At 38.9% G+C, this 21,020-nt stretch overlaps 2 protein-coding genes across 2 annotated transcripts in view; one reads left to right on the forward strand and one right to left on the reverse strand.

Moving 5' to 3' along the window:
* The window catches only part of KCND2 (potassium voltage-gated channel subfamily D member 2), a 263,747-nt gene extending 260,512 nt beyond the window's left edge, over positions 1–3,235 (forward strand). Inside the window, exon 6 of the mRNA XM_058805263.1 lies at positions 81–3,235. Coding sequence (XP_058661246.1) covers positions 81–258 — 178 coding nt within the window. The 3' untranslated portion in view covers positions 259–3,235. The remainder of the gene's footprint in view (positions 1–80) is intronic.
* A 4,519-nt stretch (positions 3,236–7,754) lies between these two features.
* TSPAN12 (tetraspanin 12) overlaps positions 7,755–21,020 on the reverse strand; it is a 41,037-nt gene continuing 27,771 nt past the window's right edge. Inside the window, exons 6-8 of the mRNA XM_058805243.1 lie at positions 17,490–17,597; positions 14,531–14,674; positions 7,755–9,298 (exon numbers count right to left, since the gene is read on the reverse strand). Of these exons, the coding sequence (XP_058661226.1) occupies positions 8,993–9,298; positions 14,531–14,674; positions 17,490–17,597 (558 nt within the window). The 3' untranslated portion in view covers positions 7,755–8,992. The remainder of the gene's footprint in view (positions 9,299–14,530; positions 14,675–17,489; positions 17,598–21,020) is intronic.

Here is a 21,020-nt window from a genome sequence, read left to right on the forward strand (position 1 = left end):
GCTGAGGGAATGGAATCAGGCTCAAGAGGTTTGTGGTAACGTGGACTTTCATTTTCATGGATTTTTGTTTCTTCCTCCAGCCGTTCCAGCTTAAATGCCAAAGTGGAAGAGTGCGTTAAACTAAACTGTGAGCAGCCTTATGTCACTACAGCAATAATCAGCATCCCAACACCTCCAGTCACCACACCTGAAGGAGATGATAGGCCAGACTCTCCCGAGTACTCGGGAGGAAACATTGTCAGAGTATCTGCATTATAAAACAAAGAATTATTTATAAATTAGCATAAAGACCACTTGCAAGCTGAGCTCGAGCAGTGAAAAACGAGTCGTGAGGAATGAGAGAGCTGACAAAGACAACGCCCCTTGACGAGTGTGCCAGTGGCCGCAGAGCAAGAGGTTCAGGAGAAATAAACTTTGTGGGTTTTGGTGTCATAGGGTGTGAACCAAAAGGAGTTTCTTACCCCCTGTCCGAACTGATGCGCGGTGGAATCTTCTGTGACCATCCTGACTTACTATATGAGCACAATGAAATGTCCCCATTGATGCTTCTTCTCATCATGAAAGCTCTTTTTAGAAAAAAACACAAACGAAAAAATAGAAACCTATGTTCCTGCTGAATGCAAAACAACAAGAAACATTTTGATAACGTCTTTTTTTTCCCTGTTAATAAACCACAAACTTGTTGAAGAACTATCAAAAAATGAATGAGAAAATGCTCATATGAAATATGTTTGTACTGACTGAAAGAACTACAACCATAATGCATGCTGAAATTATTTGAAGCTGTGATCTCAGTTTACTTTTGTTGTTTTTCAGATTAGGCATGATAAAATAATACTGTAGAAAGGGGCATTTCCGTGCACTTACAACAAGCTGATTGTTAATGTTCCATGGTAGTTGTACAAATAACTTCCCTTTGAAAAATGCAGTATTTCTTACTCAAACACTCATTAGTGAACTGAAGGTGTTCAGTTAGTTCAATATTTACTATTGTTTTATCTTGCTTCCTAGGTACTGTTACAACTGCAATAAGTCATTGTACACCTGTTGTATCAGGAATCAGGATTTTTTTTAAGGTATTTTACACAACTTCATCTACACTTTAAACTTCTAATGGCAAACATTTAAATAATCTTACAGCCAAACTGCACCACAAATTGCTATTCAGCCATTGCTCCTTTTGTTCACTGTTCTCTATTTCTCTGACACTTCATTGCCCACTCCAACATAACTGTATCATTTGGGATTTCAAGGACACTGATGAATCAACAGTCCATTCTTCCATAGACAACTTGTCTACTTCTGTATTTTCAGAGCAAACTTCTTGTCACAGTTAACTGCTACAGGAGCAATCCTATTTGAATTAAAATTACCAAAAATGTGTTTTGGGGATCAGCTAACACTTGTCTCCAAATGGTTCCTTTCTTACATCCTGCAGCATCCAGAGTATTAGCTACACTGGAAGACACTGAAAGACATTCAGTAAAAATGATTGCTAAATTCTTTTTGTAATTATCTGTTAAACTTGCATCTTAAAACTTGTTTGAGAATTTATATTGTGGGAAAAATATTCAATTACCTAAGAACAATGACAGAATAATGGATTGAGTCCCAAAGCTATAAAAATATAATTGATTTCAATTGGAATTTGCCTACATGGGCAGGCCTAAAAGCTAATATGAAGGCTTTACAAGTTAAGGCTTCTTGGCTTAATTTATAAAATACATTGATATTATCAGAAACTTTATGATAAAAAAGTGTAATTTTTCTTCATCACATTACATTAGATGTATCATAATGCTTCTTATATTCATGACATACCATACATCATATACATCAAATATACACAGAATATGTGCATATCAATACATACATATATACATCAGAAACACTGGATCAGAAATAATTGCATGTCTGCAAAATAAAATATGCATATAAATCAAAACGCTCAGTGCATTAGATGCCATTACAATAAATTATTAACACAGTTATTTAATAGTTTGAGTAGTGTATGTTTCAGTATAGTATTTGCTAGCATTCTACTGACCTGAAAATTTACATTAAAATACCCACTAAAAACTGAAACTTGCTGATGATACACTTTTTCTTGCACACAAATACTGGTCCTTCTCTCTACCTGTCAACAGTGAAGAGTAGATGATAGACTATCATGCTACAGTATATACACCAAAATACAGCATCACATATTAGAATTAAACTGCAAGTAAAAAGAGTAGATAATACCATTCATTACTCTTTTATCATTTACTTATTCTGAAATTAATGCAGTCTTGGTTAATTTGCAATTAACTTCCCAATTATTTTTTTTTTTCAAATCAGAAGGATTTACTCATTGTAAACTGAGCTTCTGCATTTCTTTCAAACATCAGAGAGCAGAAGCGCGGGCTGTGCTCTGAGCCAGAGGAAGGGCTCCTTCTGAGCAGCCCTGCCTAAGTCCATTACCCAGCACTGCTCTCTCTTCCACCCTGCAGCAGATCTGCTGAAGCTGGTAGGTTACATAAACTATAATGGATTCAAAAGAGAGGCAGAACACATCAGTTTTTTGACTTGCATCCTACTTCTACGCATGGTTACTCATACTTGGTTCCCACCTTTTGCCAAACATTTATTAACATAAAAACTGCCTTGATGTCAGCAAACTGCAACAACTTCTTTATGTCATGTGGTAATTCATGACTAGTTATATCAGCTAAATAATGCAAAGGGGCAGTTACTAAACCTACTTTGGTACAGACTACATACAACCCAGGAAACCTACTGACTCCATCAGGTCATGTGTCTTTTAAAAGCTCTTTATTCTCCTGTTCATAGGCTCTAGAAAGAACACACTACAGCAATACACTTGCATAACAGTTATACCCCTGAAGCAACTTGTATTTTCATTTTTAAAATGCAGCTTAAGAGATGATTTAGTATGATTTTTCAGAATTCCAGTCTTGTCTCCTATTTCCATATGTCACATGCAAAACCATTAATTTATTCTGAATTTGGGAAATACACATTTTTTTGGTGTTTTAGGTGATTTAAATGCTGTTTTGGTAGTGAATGACTGTTGATGACTGTGTAAAATGCATCTGTACTGTACATGAAATGTAATTATTTCTGTGTATCATACAAAGAAACCAAGATTGTTGTTTTGACAATTTTGTTTGACAGTCATATATCGTATTTCAGAAGGCAGCATAATACATGTGTTATGCTGAATAAATAGACATTTGAGGAATATTTAAATAAAACATCTGCATGCTTGAATGGGTCAACTTGGTTTTGCAATAACTTATTAATGAAATTTTTTTCCCCTCTAATAGTTTGGAAGGAACACTTAATCTGAAGTCAGCGAATATCCTAGACAGTAATTCCAGGCAAGACATGAGTCTATCTAAACCATACTAGAACCATCAAGGCCAGGATGCCACAGCTCCACTGCAGAGTTGCCCTTCTCCTGAGGGACCAGCCATCACCTCTGCCTTCCCAGCCCGCAGCAGCAGAGAAAATTGGAGCAGCAGTTTGAACATTTCCAGCAGTATGAACTCCATCTCTTTATCTGTACTTTAAAAAATGTCCCTTGTGTACATCCAAAAACTAAACTGCTCTGCTGAACTTCTCATACCTGCTATCAAATTCCCTTGATAAAATACTAGTGCACAGAGATCAAACTCTATTTGTAGACTAAGAACAGGTAGCAACACACCATGGATCATTAATGAAGGGTAACTAGGTGCAGATGATGTTGATCAACCTTGGCACACCTGATGTCTGCCTCTGTGAGGAGCTCACTGCTCTGGGTGGTGGGGAAAGATAACAGATAACACCTGTCTGTGAACTATCCCAGAGCATTTTTGATAACAACTGTCCTCTCATAAAATAGCCACAGAAGGCAAACTGAAAATGTACACTTTACATTTTAAAGTTGTGGATATACTCTTGGTGGAAGCATCCTGGCTACCAAGAGAACCCAATGCAGCCTCAGCTGCTGCAGACAGAAGGGGACCTTCAGAGAGGAAGCTGATCTGGAGGAGAACAAATTACTGAAGCCACAGGATCATTAAATTTTGGGCAGGGAGCATGGTTAGGAGGTCATAAGCTCTCTTTGCTGCACCTGAGGCCCGCCAGGGCTTTATTTTACAATTGTCTATGGGAATATTTTAGGACCATCACCTGTTCTAGAGGAGCCATCAGCTGATGGGATACACAAACGTGGCTAAAAGAGCAGGAGTGTCAGGAGTGAACACAGATTGGCAAAGTCCAGAAGATACATGGAATTATCCAGCAGCTTATTTTCTTACCTGCCTATATCATCTAGTTGTCTACTTAACAGTATCCACGCACAAGGAACAACTGAAGTGGGGGAATGCTGAATAAAACAGAAGTGGATATATAGAAACTCTCAAAAGTTTAGGACATCACATTTTTTTAAACAGGAAGTAGTCAATCATACACAAGTTGGAAAGTTTTAGATACCATCTCACTTCAACAATAGCATTCTGTATGAATTAATGCAATGCTTGATGTGGGCTGACAACACCGGCAGGATGCCAGATTTCCACCAAAGCCACTCTATCTCTTCCCTTCTCAGCCGGGCAGGGAAGAGAAAATGTAACAGTAATATATCTTGGGTTCAGATATAGACAGGGAGAGATCACTCACTGACTGCTGTCATAGGAAAAACAGACCACTTGGTGCAATTTATTACCAATCAAATCCAAACAGGGTAATAAAAAATAAAACATCTTTCCCCCCTCCTTCCCTTTTACCTAAGCTCAACTTTATTCCTGAACTCTACCTCCTCCTCCTCAGACATGCAGGGAGACAGGAAATGAGGTCTGTGGTCAGCTCATCGTGTTTTCTGATGCTCCCTCCTCCCAGGAAAGGCTCCTCACACTCTTTATATGCTCCAGTATGGGGTCCCTTCCATGGGAGGTGTTTCTTGCATGGAGAGAGAGTCCCTCCCATGGACTGCAGTTCTTCATGAACTGCTCCAGCATGGGTCCCCCCAAGGGTCACACACAGCTGCCATCAGACCTGCTGCAGCGTGGGTTCCTCTCTGCACAGGTCCTGCCAGGAGCCTGCTCCAGTGGGGCTATGACAGGGCCACAGCTCCCTTCAGGCACCCACCTGCTCTGGTGTGGGGCTCCCCCGGGCTGCATGTGGGTCTCTGCTCCACCATGACCTCCCTGTGCTGCAGGGACAGACTGTTGCACCATGGGCTGCACCACTGGCTGCAGGGGAGCCTCTGCTCTGGTGCCTGCAGCACCTCCTGCCCTTCCTTCTTCACTGACCTTTGTGTCTGCAGAGCAGTTCCTCCCACTCCTCTCTCCAGCTGCACTTGCTGTTACCACAACCACTTTTTCTGCTTCTCAAATAGCTATCCCAGAGGGATTACCCCTGTCACCAAAGGGCTCAGCCTTGGCCAGCAGAGGTTCTGTGCTGGAGCTGGTTGGCTCTAGCTCTGTCAGACACAGGGGAAGCTTCTCAGCTTCTCAGAGAAATCACCCCATACCCTCCCCACTACTGTGCCATGCAAACCCTTGTGTGTCAATGTTGTAAGACTTTAATAATCTGTGTTTTTCTGCACAGTTTACAGAATCATAGAATATTCTGAGTTGGAAGGGACATACAAGGACCAAATCCAACCCTTAAGTGAATGGCCCGTATGGGGATTGAGCTTGAAACTTTAGCATTATTAGCACCATGCTCTGAGACCAAATACAATGCTTTCACAATAAAAACTTTAAAAGCTATTCATAAATCCCTTCCTCCACCACATTTAACTATATAGTTGCTGTAACCAACAGCCTCTCTTTTTACTATTCATTCTTTATATATATTCCATTATATTCATATATGCTTTTACAAAATGAAAAGCTATAAAGAAGAAAACATAGCTTTTTACTTCCAAAAATCTTGTCATACAACCTGTTGGCAGATGAATCAATGCCAGGACCAGATCCAAGGACCAGAAACAGTGATCTTTGCCTCCTAAAGCATGCTCAGCCCCACAGCAACAGGCACAGTGCCATGGACTTGATACAGTCACTGGGCTGAACACAAAACTTGGTGCTGGCAGGAAGTGACCCCTTTTTCTGATACAGTTGCACTCCTCGAGTGCTCTCTGAAAAATGTTAAGGAGCATCTATGTAGTTGTTTGCTGCAACAAGAAAGATTTAGTTCATTACACTTCATGCTGCAGAGAGCAAAAACCACACCATCCTTCTCCAAGTACTCCTGTAAAACTGAGGAAAAAAGAAAATAAAAGGAAGTAGTTTTCACTGCCTCAAGTATCTCTAAATGTTCCTGTCTTGCCAAGCAGCCTCTCTGCTACACAGAATCTAAAGCTCTACAGGAAAAGAGCAGGCTCACCACAGCCTAGCCAATTAATTTTAAGGCTCTTTGAAGAAGCCCTAGAAAAGCAGGCACCTCATAACCTGAGCAGTCAAGAAAAAAATTCTTGAAGTGTTCCAATTTACAGATGAGACCTATTTCTGCAAATGCAGTTAAATACTCAAAACAGAAATATTCTTTCCCAGAATGTAGACAGGCTCAGGATTTGGGTAGCCAAGTCCAAGTGAGCTTTTCCTGATCCCAAATGTTCATTGTTGTGGAGGTCCATAAACACTGCTTTGGGAGGCTGGCTCTGTGTCTAAGCAATCCTCTGCTGTTAAAGAAACCTGACTACACCTGAAGGCAGTGCTTCCTCACACCCAGACAGCTTAAAACTAAATGACCTGGGTTCTAAATATCTCTAAATCCCAACACAATCCCCTAGCTTGGCTTGCCCTGTTTGTTCCTTGATGAGCAGGTTAGAATACATCCAGGTTAGAAGATACACAGGCAACCCCCATGTTAGTCTGAACAGTCCTTGTATGGAAAGACAAGGAATATCTGAAGCATGGCTAAACAAGGCTTCCACAGACACTCCTGGGGTAAAACTTTAAGGGCTGAGGCTTACTTGAAAAAGGGAATTTTATATTTCTTTTTACATTACATTTTTTACATTATTTAAGTGAAATTCCCTACATTCAGTAGTAATTCACTACCAAATGTAGCTGTGTACACGTAATCCATAATCAAGATTTCCCAATCCATGGTTTGTACGGACTTTTTTTGATTTTTAAACAGTGGCAAGAGATGATCAATGCGCTGTGTAGCACCACTAGCATAGCATTCTGAAGCCTGGAGTTGCTCTGCACTCAGACTTTGTTGGACACCTGCTCCTTAGCAGGAACCTCACCCTTAGCTAAGGCAATGCTACCCAGGCTGAGCAGTGGGAGGGTGGAACTCAGCTCTGCCTGTGCAGCAACATTGGGACAAGGCTTCCCAAGCAGAACATAAGAATGTATTCCTGACAAAGACACTCCCAAGCAAAATTTCGGGATGGTCTCTCCTTTTACCTCCCAAAATAGGTATTAGCACCTATAGAAGTACAAAAGCAGAAAGGTAATCTTGCTTGCAATAGTACCCTCGAAATAATTATACCCAGAAGCAGACTGCGGAAAAGCAAACAGCCCACGCAACTGAAGTGCTTAATTTCACAAGCCCTTAAGACGTTTTCTCAGAAGTAATAAAAAAGAAAAAAGAAAATTGCACTAACATTGCAGTTTCTCCACAACAGAGTAAGAGGAATGGGTAAGTCAAATTAACTCACACTAGCAGGAGGACCTTCCGAATGCCCATCCAAAGCACTCCCACTCTAGGACTGAAAAAACAAAAGCTATTACAGAATTTAAGAGAAAAGTAATTTTATTGTCTGCCAAATCACACCTTGATTTCTTTTTTCTTTTACAAATTCCAAAACAAATGAACTAATTTTTAATGAAATATTATGTAAAAAGCCCATTTGCCACAAACTACTATACTCAATGGAACAAATATATATCTCAAGAGCGTGGCCAATTGTAAAAATAATCCTATGACATAGACATTGCTCATCAAAATACAGTAAAATGCACTTTCCCCACCTCAATAAATACATTTTAATGTTTCTGGCTGGCATTTTAGGCCACCAGAGAGTTCTTACTGAAGCACTCACCTCATCAAAGTAAAATTTTTCCTTGAGTACTTTTACAATTATTGCAATAGCATCCAGAACTGTAAGCATTTTTCCTGCAGTCTTTTGTGTCTAGCTTCAGGGGAATCATGAACAGGAGAAAATATTTATCTATAAAAATGTGCTACTCCCCTATTGATTCCCATTTTGGCAAGAATGTTTAAGGTTTTCTTCCTTTTTACTAAGAAACAGTCCACAGAACAAACTGAAGGAAGAATTCTCCAGAAAACTAAAGTCTATTGTCCACAGCAATAGTTTTGTTTTCAATCCCTGTTTAATATATTTAAAACTAAAAAAACCATTATGTTAGATAAAAATAGAAGTTTTAGAACATCTTTAAGAACAAAAACTAAGATAAACATTTTGTTAGAAAAAAGAAAATCTCGCCCTTTTTACAAATCTTGCAAATTTTTAAATCCAAGTATTAACTTGAATTGTAGCTCTGCTTTCCATGCACACATGAAAACACACAATTATACATACATAGATCCCTGATAAAGACATTTTCCAAATGGCTTATTAAAAGTCAATTTCAGCTGAAGTCACATTTTGTTTGCTCAAAGCACAGTTGTTTCTTCAGAAGATGAATATTTCTCTTCCCTTCCCATGATGCTTCCTTACAGGTTCAGTCTACCTGTGATTGAGTCAGTGTTTAACACTTCACACAGCTTGTGCCAACGAGTATTACTGTGCCCAACTGAATGAGTGCATTTTAAAAAATGAACACACAAAATCAACACTCTTTCACAGCTGAGGACATGGCTAGGAGGCTGGCAACAGGCTCATCTTTCTTTGCTGATCTTCTTCACTTCCATTCACTAGCTGGTTTCCAACACATAAGAAGACTGGTATATTTGATGGAACAGAACAGAAGTAACAACAACACAAAAAATCCTCTGTGACTTCGCAGATTCATCGCATCCCTTACAGCTCTTCCATTTCAAAGTGTGTACTAAAGCTGTTTGCCATGGATGTATGTTCAAAGATCCTGGTGAGGCTTGGTTTCAGTAGCTCCATGGAATGACATGACAGCTCCTGCGAGGTATCACTCTTCAGTGCCATGATCTGATCTGCCCTGGGATCCCTTCTGTCATAGTACAGAGCCCACAGCAAAGTAATAGTGAGGATCATGGCCAGGATCTGCATTACTCCAATAGAGATTCCTAGGAATCTCAGCACTTGCAACTGCTTCGTCCCCCTCAAGAAAGTGTACATTTTTTTACCACATCCCTGTAAAACAAAAACAGATTAAAAACCAGTCAGTAATATTTGGGTTGCAGTACCCAAGGCTTAGCTCATCCTAACCACTACTGTCTTTTCTGGCTCTCAAGAATCTCTCACTTCCTTCAAACCTTCCTTCCTTTGAAAATTATTTTGCCTACTTTTTAACTGCTTCCATAATGCCAACTTTAAGTTTGCTCTACACAGAGACTTTACTGAAAGATATCTGTGCTACTTTTCAGAAATAACTCCAAGTTAATCTGAATTACTATCAACTCTCACTAATTGTTAAAGAAACTCAACTTGTTCTGTGAAGGTCTAAAAAGCCATTAAAATCCTTTTTATTATCTTGTTTTTCTCTTTAAATTGAAGATCTTCAAAGCTGGCAACTATTTTAAACTCTTTTAGACTTTTCCTACACATAATACTACACTCTGAAGCTAAAACAGTATTGTAGGAAAGATCTATGGAAGCTGCGTAACCTCATCAGCAAAAATCCCATGAAAACTACGTTACAACATTGTAAGGTGATGTTCACAGAAATGGAATTTAGCTCTTTCCAAACCATCAATGCAGGCCCCACAGTTTGCTTCCAAGGCCAACTAACTCCCATATAAGGCCTCAGAGAAGCTCCCAAGCCCGTGTAAGGCGGCAGGGATCCACAGAGAGGCAGCAGCTTTGGGAACTGCTGGCTAGCAGTGCAAGCACAAGTTACAGTCCTGTCGCTCAGTGAGGATGATGAGAGTCCTAGAGACAATAAAACCAAGAAGAGAGGGGCCTCTGCTACTCTGCATGATGCTTATTCTCCATTCTAAGCTTTGCAGGGTTTCACAGCACAATTATCTCAGTAAAATACATATCAAGGGGAAACTCAGAGTAACAAACTGGATGGGCACTGGTCCCAGACACAGACGTCAGGAATCCATCAAAATGGGCACTGTCTTGAGAATGTTATTTTTTGCATTTACATCCTCACTTCATATTTCTTATAGCTTTTCTAAGAAAATAAAGCAATCGATCAAAGTGATGGAATCTGAAGACAGGACATGATAAATAACACTTTTCAATCACACATAAATTCCCCAAAGCCAATTTCAAATGCTACAGTCCTAGAAGCATTTGATGTAAGGTCCAATTTTTGCCACACACACAGAATTCACACTGTACTCAACAGATTTTCATTTAGGATGTAAATAAAATTAATGTACTCTTTGATAATTCTACCAGAATAAATTATAGGATCTTGATGTCTCTGCTTGTTTCATTACTTCATTTTCTAAACAGCAGCAAAGACACACAAAAAAGAGCAAATATGAAATCTTTGCAATTAAAAAAAAGCAACATTGTACCAAAAGCAATGTAATTGGAATTGAGATGGGGACAAAAACTGTCACATTGGCATCTTCTTTTCTTCAACTGTAAGGCAGTTGCAGCTATATCACTTCCCAAATCTGTTGTTAATTACAGAGAAACTGCCTGCATTTTAGTACTTTTAACTTGAAGAGATGAAAGTGCATGCTGGTCACAATTCAAAAATGTTCTACCACAGCAATATTCAAACTTAGTTCATTTGTTGCCTAGAGAAAACACCCACTAACAGAGAGCAATACCATTAATGCCTACATCTCCTGCAGTACACAGACACAGAACTGAGACAAATTACGCTCAGCCTAGGTGGACTGTTTTCCTCCATTCAATGATGCTCTCAGAGCTCTGCTCTAATACATGTTCAAAATTAGCTTCAAATCTGAGAAAACACAGCCAGCACTGTTAACTTCACATTCATGCATTTTATTTCTGCTTATGTGACACTTCCATAGTTGGCAGCCTGCAATTAAACAGTACATAAATACACTTCCCTCAGCAAAAGCTTGTCACTAAATAGGGAGCTCTTGTTGACAAATCAAATATAGTCTAAAACTTTGCAGCAATCCTTCAGGAGAATCAGCTTCAGATTCCTACAAAGCTATAGATTAAAGGCCCGATTTATTTGCTTTATACTTTCAGTCTTGAGATAGAAAAAAGAATGTATTTCTTATTTAGCACATATTACCGATTTACTTCATAGAGTAAAAATCTGAACTGAAATAAAGCACTTCAGTGAGCAAAAAAATAAGCCATCAGCAAACTCAACAAATCTTTTGTACACCCAAATTTTGAGTATACTCAAAATTATATTAATGCAAGTTGTAAAATTAAATATTAAACCAAACCAAAATTAAGACAAAAATAATTTAAGCAAATTTTGAGTATAATCTAAATTATGCCAGAAACCAAAAGATAATATTGAACATGCAAGTTCAAATTTTTTTTTAAAGATATTGATTCCCACCAATAATTTTATCTACACTGCAGCTCCCAATCACAAGATGGGCAGAGCTCCTCTTGTCCTCAGACCACAATAAACCTCCAAGGCCACATCATCATCTTCACACTCCCATGTGTGAAGGTCATGCTCTAAGGTCAATCTGTTCATGAAACTGCACCAAAGGTGAAACTCATCAGAATAAAAGCAATTCAAGAAATTGAAAAATAGCTTTCAATATCCAGCAGGGAAAATATGATTCCTGACAAAAGTACTTTCAAGCAGAACTGTAAGTCACCTTTCTTTCTGCAAAAATTAAATTGTGAAGGATTCCAACTTAGACTATAGAAAGCTCTGAGTTCCCAGCAAAAAATCACAGCACAGCTACAAAAAAAAAAAACCACATTTATCAGTCCCAGACAAACCAAACTTCAGTTTTCTGAAGTACTACAAAGAATTTTTCTGAAGTACCAGAATGGACTTGCCAAATATTTACATAAACCAATTTTAGGCTAGCGAGGCTAATCTTATCAGGCTCCCTCTCAAACCACCAGACTATGCAAGTTTGGTTTGAATCACTTTCTAAAAACGCTTTTTCCTTCAGTTCTCTAAAGCAGAAGTTAGGCAGATTAGTCCTGCAAGTGTAAGCTGTTTTTGCATAACACTGATAAACTTATTAGCAAGCATACTCTAAGAGTCTGTGAGACACCCCACAGGCAAGTGCCATGCAAAGAAACATTTTGCCAACAAAATATTGTATGTATCTCAAAGAGAAATGAAGTATTTTTGTGGCTGATACTACTGAACACAGCCTGTCTCTTTTTGGAATGGATTCTGCAGTGGAGAACCAAAAATAAATTTTTGTTAACTGCTGAATCCATGCAAAATGCTCTGCGGTACAGTAAGAGACGAACCATAAGTGTGCCCTTCAGATTTCTTTTGGAAAAATAAAAAAAGCCAAGCAGTCTTTCTTTTATCAAGTGGGTCTTAACACTTATTATTATGTCCTACATAATAATCACCTTTGGCTATTAATTTTCTCCAAACAGAATCAAAAGAACTTGACTATATGAAGGGCTCAAAGAACCATTTTCCTGGACTGTGGCAGGGGCATGAAAGGTTAGCAAAAGAGGGGACAAAAGAAAACCTTTCACTTTCACAGTACATTCCAATGATTTCTCAGAAATTTTTGAGCTTCCTGTGCTCAAAGAACAGTTTTTCACCGAGTGACACTGCTTACATACTCCTGCATTTCAGGCAGGGAGCAAATGAATGTTCTACATCTTCTATATACTCCTTGGAGGCTCTCTACAACACACTTGTCTGTATGGCATTAACAGCAGCAACAGTATTACAAAAAGCAACCATTACTGCAGAGTAAGCCACAATTTTTAGCTTTTCAAAAGGCGTAGGGGACTGGTAGAAGAAGCCTGAATGCCTTTCTCATTCAGGGACTGACACTTCTAAAGCATAACCAGTGCTGTCAGTGCTGTGAGCCTTATCAAAAGGCAAGAGAAGGTCTACAAGTAACTGGTGGGAAAAACCCCAGCCTCTGCCACCATCTTTAAGGTTCCTAGCACAGACTGGCCTCTGAGGCACCTGCCTTTTGGCTGCTCTATCTTCTCTCTTCCTAGTGCAAGCACACAGCCTCCTAAAATGCATGTCTGAAAGTCCAGATTAGATTAAATAACTTCTGTTCATAGTACCACACAAATAAATTTCCCCAAAACTTGACTGTTTCCTGCCAATAGCTAATATTCATTTTGGCTTGTTTATATAGTGAATCTCCTCTGCTTCAGAGTTGTTGCTCCATAGCTCCTTAACAGGAGCCATACAACAGATTCTTGTAAGAACAGGTCTTAAACAGCCTGTGAGACTGGGAGAAGAAAATGGTTCTTTGGGTACTCTTCCACAATGCAGAGCTGCATCATCCACTGGAGAAATGCTCATGCTGCAGCATCTGAAAGCATGATTCTAAGGCCCATCCTCCTTCCTATGCACCGTGTAGTACCCTAAAAGCAATCCAGTGAAGAATGCATCTCTTCTCAGATCCTCACAACTACGTGACTGAGCCACACTTCCTGTCTGCTGTTGGACTACGTGGACTGCTGGTCATTCTACTGCTACTGAATGTACAATTACAGGTCTTCAGAGATCTCCTACCATAAAAATAAAAACTGGCTAACAAAGAAGTTTTCAGAAAAAGGTGACTTTACTCACCTCACTCAACATTTGTGAGAAGAGAGTTTTAGTAGAGAGCATGTTTTCTTGTTTTTATAATTTTCACCCTAAAAACAGTAATATCGTGCTATGATGACCTCCCTTACCCACTTCAAGTTCAAACAGGTCCTTGCCTTGTTTTAAGGCTTTCTTTGTAATTCTTTTTAAATGATCATACTGTAATATAGGAAGAGCACTTTCACAAGTTTCTATACATGCTCAGAGTACAACCAAATTATCTGCCTCCTGACATGATTCCTGTTAACAAGAGAGCTCTCATCTGTCAAAGGAATTATCAAAAGCATCCTTCACTGTACAATTCACTAAAATACTCTTCCACTTACCCTGTGGCAGTTTGATGGGATACAGCCTGGACATTATGTCACACCTAATTTATAACTTTTGGATTAGAACAAATTTGAACTCCAACCTAACCAATATAAAACAAACACTTCAAATTTTAAGTACATCTCAAGTTTTAACAGCATTGCCACTAACTCACCTCACTTCCAGGTAAGGGTGTGTGGGTGGGTTTGTTTTTCCTTCTTTTTTCCCTCTGCTTCAGCATTAGCAAATAATAACCATAAACACTTTCCATAAACGCAATTACTCTACAAAAGAATTGTTCTATTGCACTGCAAATTATGAATTTGGAAAATTACTGGGTCAGGAAGAATGCACAAAACCTTCCAATATATTTGTATTTTTCTCCTTACCTCCTGATAGAGGTCACTGAGATCCTCATGATGTGCCTGCTTAGAGCATCCTGGGAACTCCCTGACACAACAGGAGTCAGGTGGCCAGTCCAATTCTGTCATTTCCAGCCAGTCTGTGAAGTACACCACGCCACAGCATTTAAACTGCAAAGGAAGGATTAGCCAAGATCAGTAATAATGATGCTACTTCTTCAACAGGTTAAGTAGGTCATCAAAAAACCTAACAAAGTTCCTAATACCAACTTTCAGAATATTTACATAGAAAAAACCACCTATGAGTGTTTCCATATATCTTGTTTTGCTGTACTTTGACATAAAAGGAACATGAAAAATGTAATGTAGTGACCAATGAATACTTGAGAAGCAGCCAACATACTGCTCTGTCCTTTAAATCCCAACTGCTTCCTCAAAGGATGCTTCACAGAAATTGTCCTGTCTCTGGATTCTCCTATCCTTATTACAAGGAACTAACACAATTTCATGTCAAAATGCTGACTAATGAACAGGTATACCTGTGGCTGAAAGGAGGAGCAGAAAAAGGTCATACTAGTGAGGACTATTCTTGCAAGTGCACAACTACAGACACATTTGCTGTAAACAGAAAAAGCACAGACTTATCTGAATAGAAGAAAAAAATTAAAAAAGCAAAATGTATAGAAAATCACAAATGCTGAAAAGAAAACTGATAATGGAAGGAAGGTGTATCACATTAAAATAAATACTGCAACAGAATCAACCACAAAAATAGGAAGTTTGGCTGCAAAGTAGATGAGCTACAAAACCCACCAGGACCAACAACCTATCTTCTTCTCTGCAAAGCACACCCTGAGATTAAAAGCCAAATGACCAGTCTCTCACATTAGCAGCTGCTTTCACATAGAAAAGGGTGAAGCAGCTATATTAGTTTTGGTTTGGCACTGGATGTGGACTTGACATGATTGAAAAGATGGTTTGCTGCAGAAATAAGATGCTACCTTTCCCTGCCTGAACATCCTCCAGGACCAGCCTGAGTGTAAGTAATTCCCTGAGTCCTTTGATCCACAGGCTTGGGAACACAGCTGGCCCTCTCCACCTGCTTCAGAGCCACAGTGCTGTATTCCACACCACTCATTGCTCACAACCAAGCAGATCGGTGCCCAGACATGCTGGCACACACTGTGCCTTTAATTCACCAGTCCTCCTAAAAATCTCACTTCTCCCTTCCATATCACATCTCTCGTGTTTAGGTTTGTATTGGTTTGTTACTGAAACTCCTCCCAGCACTGGGCCTTAAGGAAAGCTCAAGCTTTGGCGCCTCACTGCAATTGCAATTAACACCCTTTTCTCATATTTTTGATCTCTTCTTTTTTTTCTTCCCCCACCAAGTTCTTCTTTGTTCACCCTTTCCATCTTCCCTACCACAGTCACAACTTTGATATCAGACCAGCAAGAGAATTGGGGGAAAACACATTTCCCATCTCCCTCAGATGTTAAACGATACAGAAGAAAGAATAACAAGCTGATTGGGACTGAACCTCCGAACAGAAATTGCAACACAGATTTTAACAGAACAGATTTGAAATTGCAACACAGATTTGAACAGAATTGCAATTACAATTCTGCTGACTGAAGAAAGGCCACAAGTGCTTACTCAGACATAAAGCACATACCAGGCTCATACATCTAGCATCTAAACTATGGGTAGATGGAATATAAATGAGAGCCCACCAGTTAAATAGAAACTGTAAAAGAGTTTTCTCAGTTCCCCAAATCATTCATCTGGTCACAGGTGTCATTAGGAAAATCTAACTTCTAAAAATTTCTTCTAACTTCTAAAGGAAATTCTTCTCCCATAGAAAAATCAGGGCTTAGTTGAAGTTTTATTATTAATATTCATGTTATAACCACTCATTATGATGAAACTATAACAACTAGGAGAGGAGGCAGTATTTAATTAACCTATACACTCAAACTAAGATACAGTACCAGCTCTATTCAAGGCAAATTGATAGTGACCATTTGACTGTATTATCTCAGGTACAGAACAGACATAAACACTCTACCTGCACATGAAGAATTACTCAGTTTCACAGAGCACTCACATGGCCAGAGCAGGGAACTGGGTGGGGGAGGAGGGGGATGCTGGTGTGTAACCTCTTTCTTCCAGGTTTTAGTATAAATACAGACTAACCAAGTGCTGCCAGGAAATGTTTAAATAAACAGGAAATCTGTGCAACAATGATAGATTTCAACAAGGGCAGCACAATGACAGGCATTTAAAGAGTCCTCTTCCTGCACGTGAGTTATATTTGGAGTTAATGGGTTTTACCTTGGGCAATTTCATGTTTCTGTAACATAATACTTCATTCTATAAAAACAGTTCTGAATTTTAGTAGGCTAGAGGGCAAAGCTGCGAATACACAAGGAAGCTTTTTGGTTTGTTTCCCACCCCCCAGTCAAAGGAAATAAAAACCCTCATCACTTTCACAAACCTCGGCCAAAGAGACAGTGTTGGCATCATTTTGGAAACTTCCTTTCCCATTCCTTTCCAGCTAAACAAATCTTAACCATGACAGCTCCATGAAAGGAAACTAACAGAGCCTATGGGAATGGGAGCACAGTTTAATATTAAAACAACATACAGATACAGTCATTTTACTTTACCTGCAGATTTTTAGTTTAACATATATCATATATCCTTTAATGCTATCGTAATCCTAAAAGGTATTGGTGTCCTAACCTCACTGAAAAAAGATATGAGAACATTAGCAATTTAAATTAATTTATTAACATTCTGGTTTCGGTGTTTAAGTACCTTTAGGGTCTACAAAAGCAAAGAATTGGATATCAAGTGATGGTAAAGGACATTACACAGTGTTTCATACCAAATGAACTTGCATTTATTTTGCCTACGCACTTAAAGCCAAACCTTTTCACTGAGCAGGTACTCCTTCAGTTCATTAATTAACTATTATCTTACCTCCCTCTGGAAGAAATTCCAAGCATGGGTCAGCCACTGGTACCTAGGTAGGCCATAATTGGTCATCCTGGCTTTCAGTGTGATCATATCGGACCACTGCACTGGAACCTGGAGCAAGGAGAGAGAAGTGACTGACACAGTGGATCAGCAGGCTTGTGGCTCCAAACCCCCAGGTTCCATCTGTACTGAGATCTTTCCAGTGCAAGGACTAAAATAACTGTGTACACAAACAAAACAGGAAAACAAGTGTTGCAATTTTTATGATACTGATACTTTACAAGCTTTTCTTAAAATATCAAGGAAAAGTTATTTGTGTCCTTTGCTTACAAATTAATGCACATTGAAAAGCAGTTACATTTTGGAGACATTCAGGCACGATTTAGTACAATTTATTTATATCATTACCAGATTTTTTACCTGGCATGAAACTTGAACTGAGTCCCATCCAAGTCATCAGGGTTGGTATTTGTCTGCCCTAGTTTAGGCATCCCCCTGGTGTTGTCTTAGTAGAAATAAACAGATCGCCAAATAGGAAAATTCATCTCAAGATAAATGATTTAAACAGAGCAGATGAATCGTTCCCTTTATGTCTCCAATTCACTTCACTGTCTAAGGTGAAAAACTTTGATCTAAATGCCTAACTTCTACATATGTAAAATTAATTGAGATAGAATTTATCTCTGGAGTTTTTTCAGCCATTTTCTGGCTTTTTCTGGAGTCCTGCACACAGGTATACTGAATGTGCTCCGTTTCAGTAACTTGTTCAAGAACAGGAACAAGGAAGTATAGACAAGGCCCTAAGATCTTTTTTCCCAAACACACTCACAACCTTGTGAGTATCTTCTCTTCTGAAAGGATTCCTGAAGTATTTTTCTTTCAACTGTGACAACTCAGAAGTGAGGTGCTGGAGCTCTCCACTGTCTGAATATGACACCCCAGTTAGCAACTGTTGCAAACGAACAGAGGCAAGTGCTATGGCACCAGGCATAAAGTGAAGTTATGAGTCAAAATCAAAACCTCACTTCAATTCAGCAGCACAAATTTCAGTGTGCCAAAACAAAACAAGGATCTGAAGAGTGAAGTCACCATTCTATGTCACCACATATCATCCATGCTGTGTTTTGCCTTGTCTCTATCAGCCTTAATAGTCATGGTGAAAGAACACACAACTGCAATATCAGCTGTCACTTGGATGGGAGGGGAGCCCAGCTCCTCTAGCAGTCATAACTTTGCTCTCCTATTCAATTTGAAGCTGACAGTAAGGGAATTCTGTAAATAGCAACAAATGTTATCTAAGAAAAGAAAATTTGCACAATACTTCTCAAGGAACTGGTCTTCATTGTGCTAGATGCTCTGCAAAAAATATAGAGACAATCACTGCCTGCCTGAGCCCATAATACAAATAGGAACATTTGATAACATTTCATTACCACTGCTAAGTTATACTACATTTTTGATGCCCTAGTAAAGCTTCATATTGTCAATGTAATAGTAAGGTCCCAGAAATTTAATGTGCCTTTCACTTAGCAGATTTTTTGCATTGAACTCACGATGGTTCACATGAAAAATATGTTTGCAGTAGAGTACTAAAAATACATAAAAGTATTATCATAGGATATTTCTATCACAAACATTTACATAGGTCACTATAATAAATTAATTTAGTTTTGCACTCAATGCATTTCTCTTTCGTCTGCATTGTAAGCTAGCACTCCACTTTCTTTGGATAATATTTGACAGTGCTGCAATTAAGCAAATATTTGCTAGAATATTTTTTAATTAACTTATTTGAGTTAAACACATTCCAAGGTTACATCCACAACACAATATATCTGACTTCTTTAGGAAATCAATGGAAATCAGGGAAAAAAAAAATTCAAGAAGTGACAGAAGGAAATTAAAAGCAAAGCGAAACAATGTAAACCCCACTGTAGGGAAGGAATTTGAATGCTGGAGCTAAGGAGGGATTCCAGAATCTGTGTGTTTGCTGCAAGAATACCAACAGGTAAAACTGTACAGGTAATAGTACATTGAGGTACCTATTAAATATCTTGCTGTCACCTCGTATACACACCAGTGCACAATAATACACGACTGAGATGCACTCGTCAGACTATGCCCAATACTCATGTGTAGACGAACAAAAGTAAGAGATGCTGCTTTGATTTCAATCTAAGTCCTATAAAGCTCAGTCTGCCACTGAGATCTAATTACTCATTATTTTTTTTTAATGACTATCAAAGCTTGATCAATGCATAAATAAGCCCAGGACCCACACTGGCTTTTCAATCTTGTGGGTGGAATAAATTAGTCATGAGGCACATTACATGCTGAGAGCTATCATGAGCTGGTAGGAAAGCTGTTTATGCAAGGACTCTTAGAGACTCAACTTGTCCACATACCAAGGAAAGCCCATACTGGATCAGCAGAGGCAGTTATGCATCACTGACATTTCTGACAACATCACCCACTACACACCCACCTACACCAATGCCAACTGTCTCTGAAACCCACCAGGGGCTCATGTGATTTAATGCTACACTGAAACCAATATGATATCAAGACAACTCTATGGTTATAAGAGTGAATTGTCTTATCTTCATGGAGTAGAAGGAAGCACATTCTATGGAATGACCTGCACAGGTATGGAAGAACCACTAGAAAATAACTTTTCTCTTCAAGACTGCCACATTCCTTATGATTTTCAGCGCAAGAAACCCACCTCATCACATGAAGAACAGCGTTAGGACAAAGGGAATAACAGTAAGAAATCAGATGAAAAGAGAAAACAACAAAAAAACAACAACCAGAAAGACCCAACCTAAACCAGTATTTCAGGAGATGAGGAATAAAAAAAAAAAAACAAAACATATATATAGGCAGAGAAGAAAAGAGACAAAGAAAAGCAAAAAAAAGAGCAACTGTGTTTGCTCTGTGACCCACTGCAGAAGCTGCAGACACAAAATCCAGTGCTGCTTCCTTTAGCAAAGGGCTGAAAAGACAGCCATATTTCCTTCTGAGGGAAACAGCTTGACCAGTGACATAAGATATGGTATGGCTATGCCAGCCTTCATCCAGGTTTGGATTTCAGTAGAATAGTAGATAACCAAAAGCTTGGGGGTCAGACTAAAACACACCACACTTCAGGTTTTCTAACTAAATAGTGAAAGTTGAAAAAGCACATTCCAGTGCTGTGAAGGCTATGATATTTCAGGCACTTTCTACTGACAAGATTTTTGTGGAATTATGCATTTTAGTTGTAACAATCATCCTCGGCAAAACCCCTGCAGAGGGCAGCTGCGCCCATAACATGAAGAATGCCTCTTGTCTGTATTCCCAATTTTAAAATGAATCAACACAAGCTGACATTTAAAGCAAAGGAACAGCCTCAATCTCTATTATATTAGAACAGCTTCCTGGAATCTGTACTGCAAGGGAATGAATTCTGATGAAAAGTCCTGCTATGTAACTTCAAATCTGCCAGAAATTCCTTTGGTCCAAGTACTGTGTAAATATCAAGAAAGCCACCTC

The sequence above is a fragment of the Ammospiza caudacuta genome, chromosome 5 (genome assembly GCF_027887145.1).
Source record: "Ammospiza caudacuta isolate bAmmCau1 chromosome 5, bAmmCau1.pri, whole genome shotgun sequence".
NCBI lineage: Eukaryota > Metazoa > Chordata > Aves > Passeriformes > Passerellidae > Ammospiza > Ammospiza caudacuta.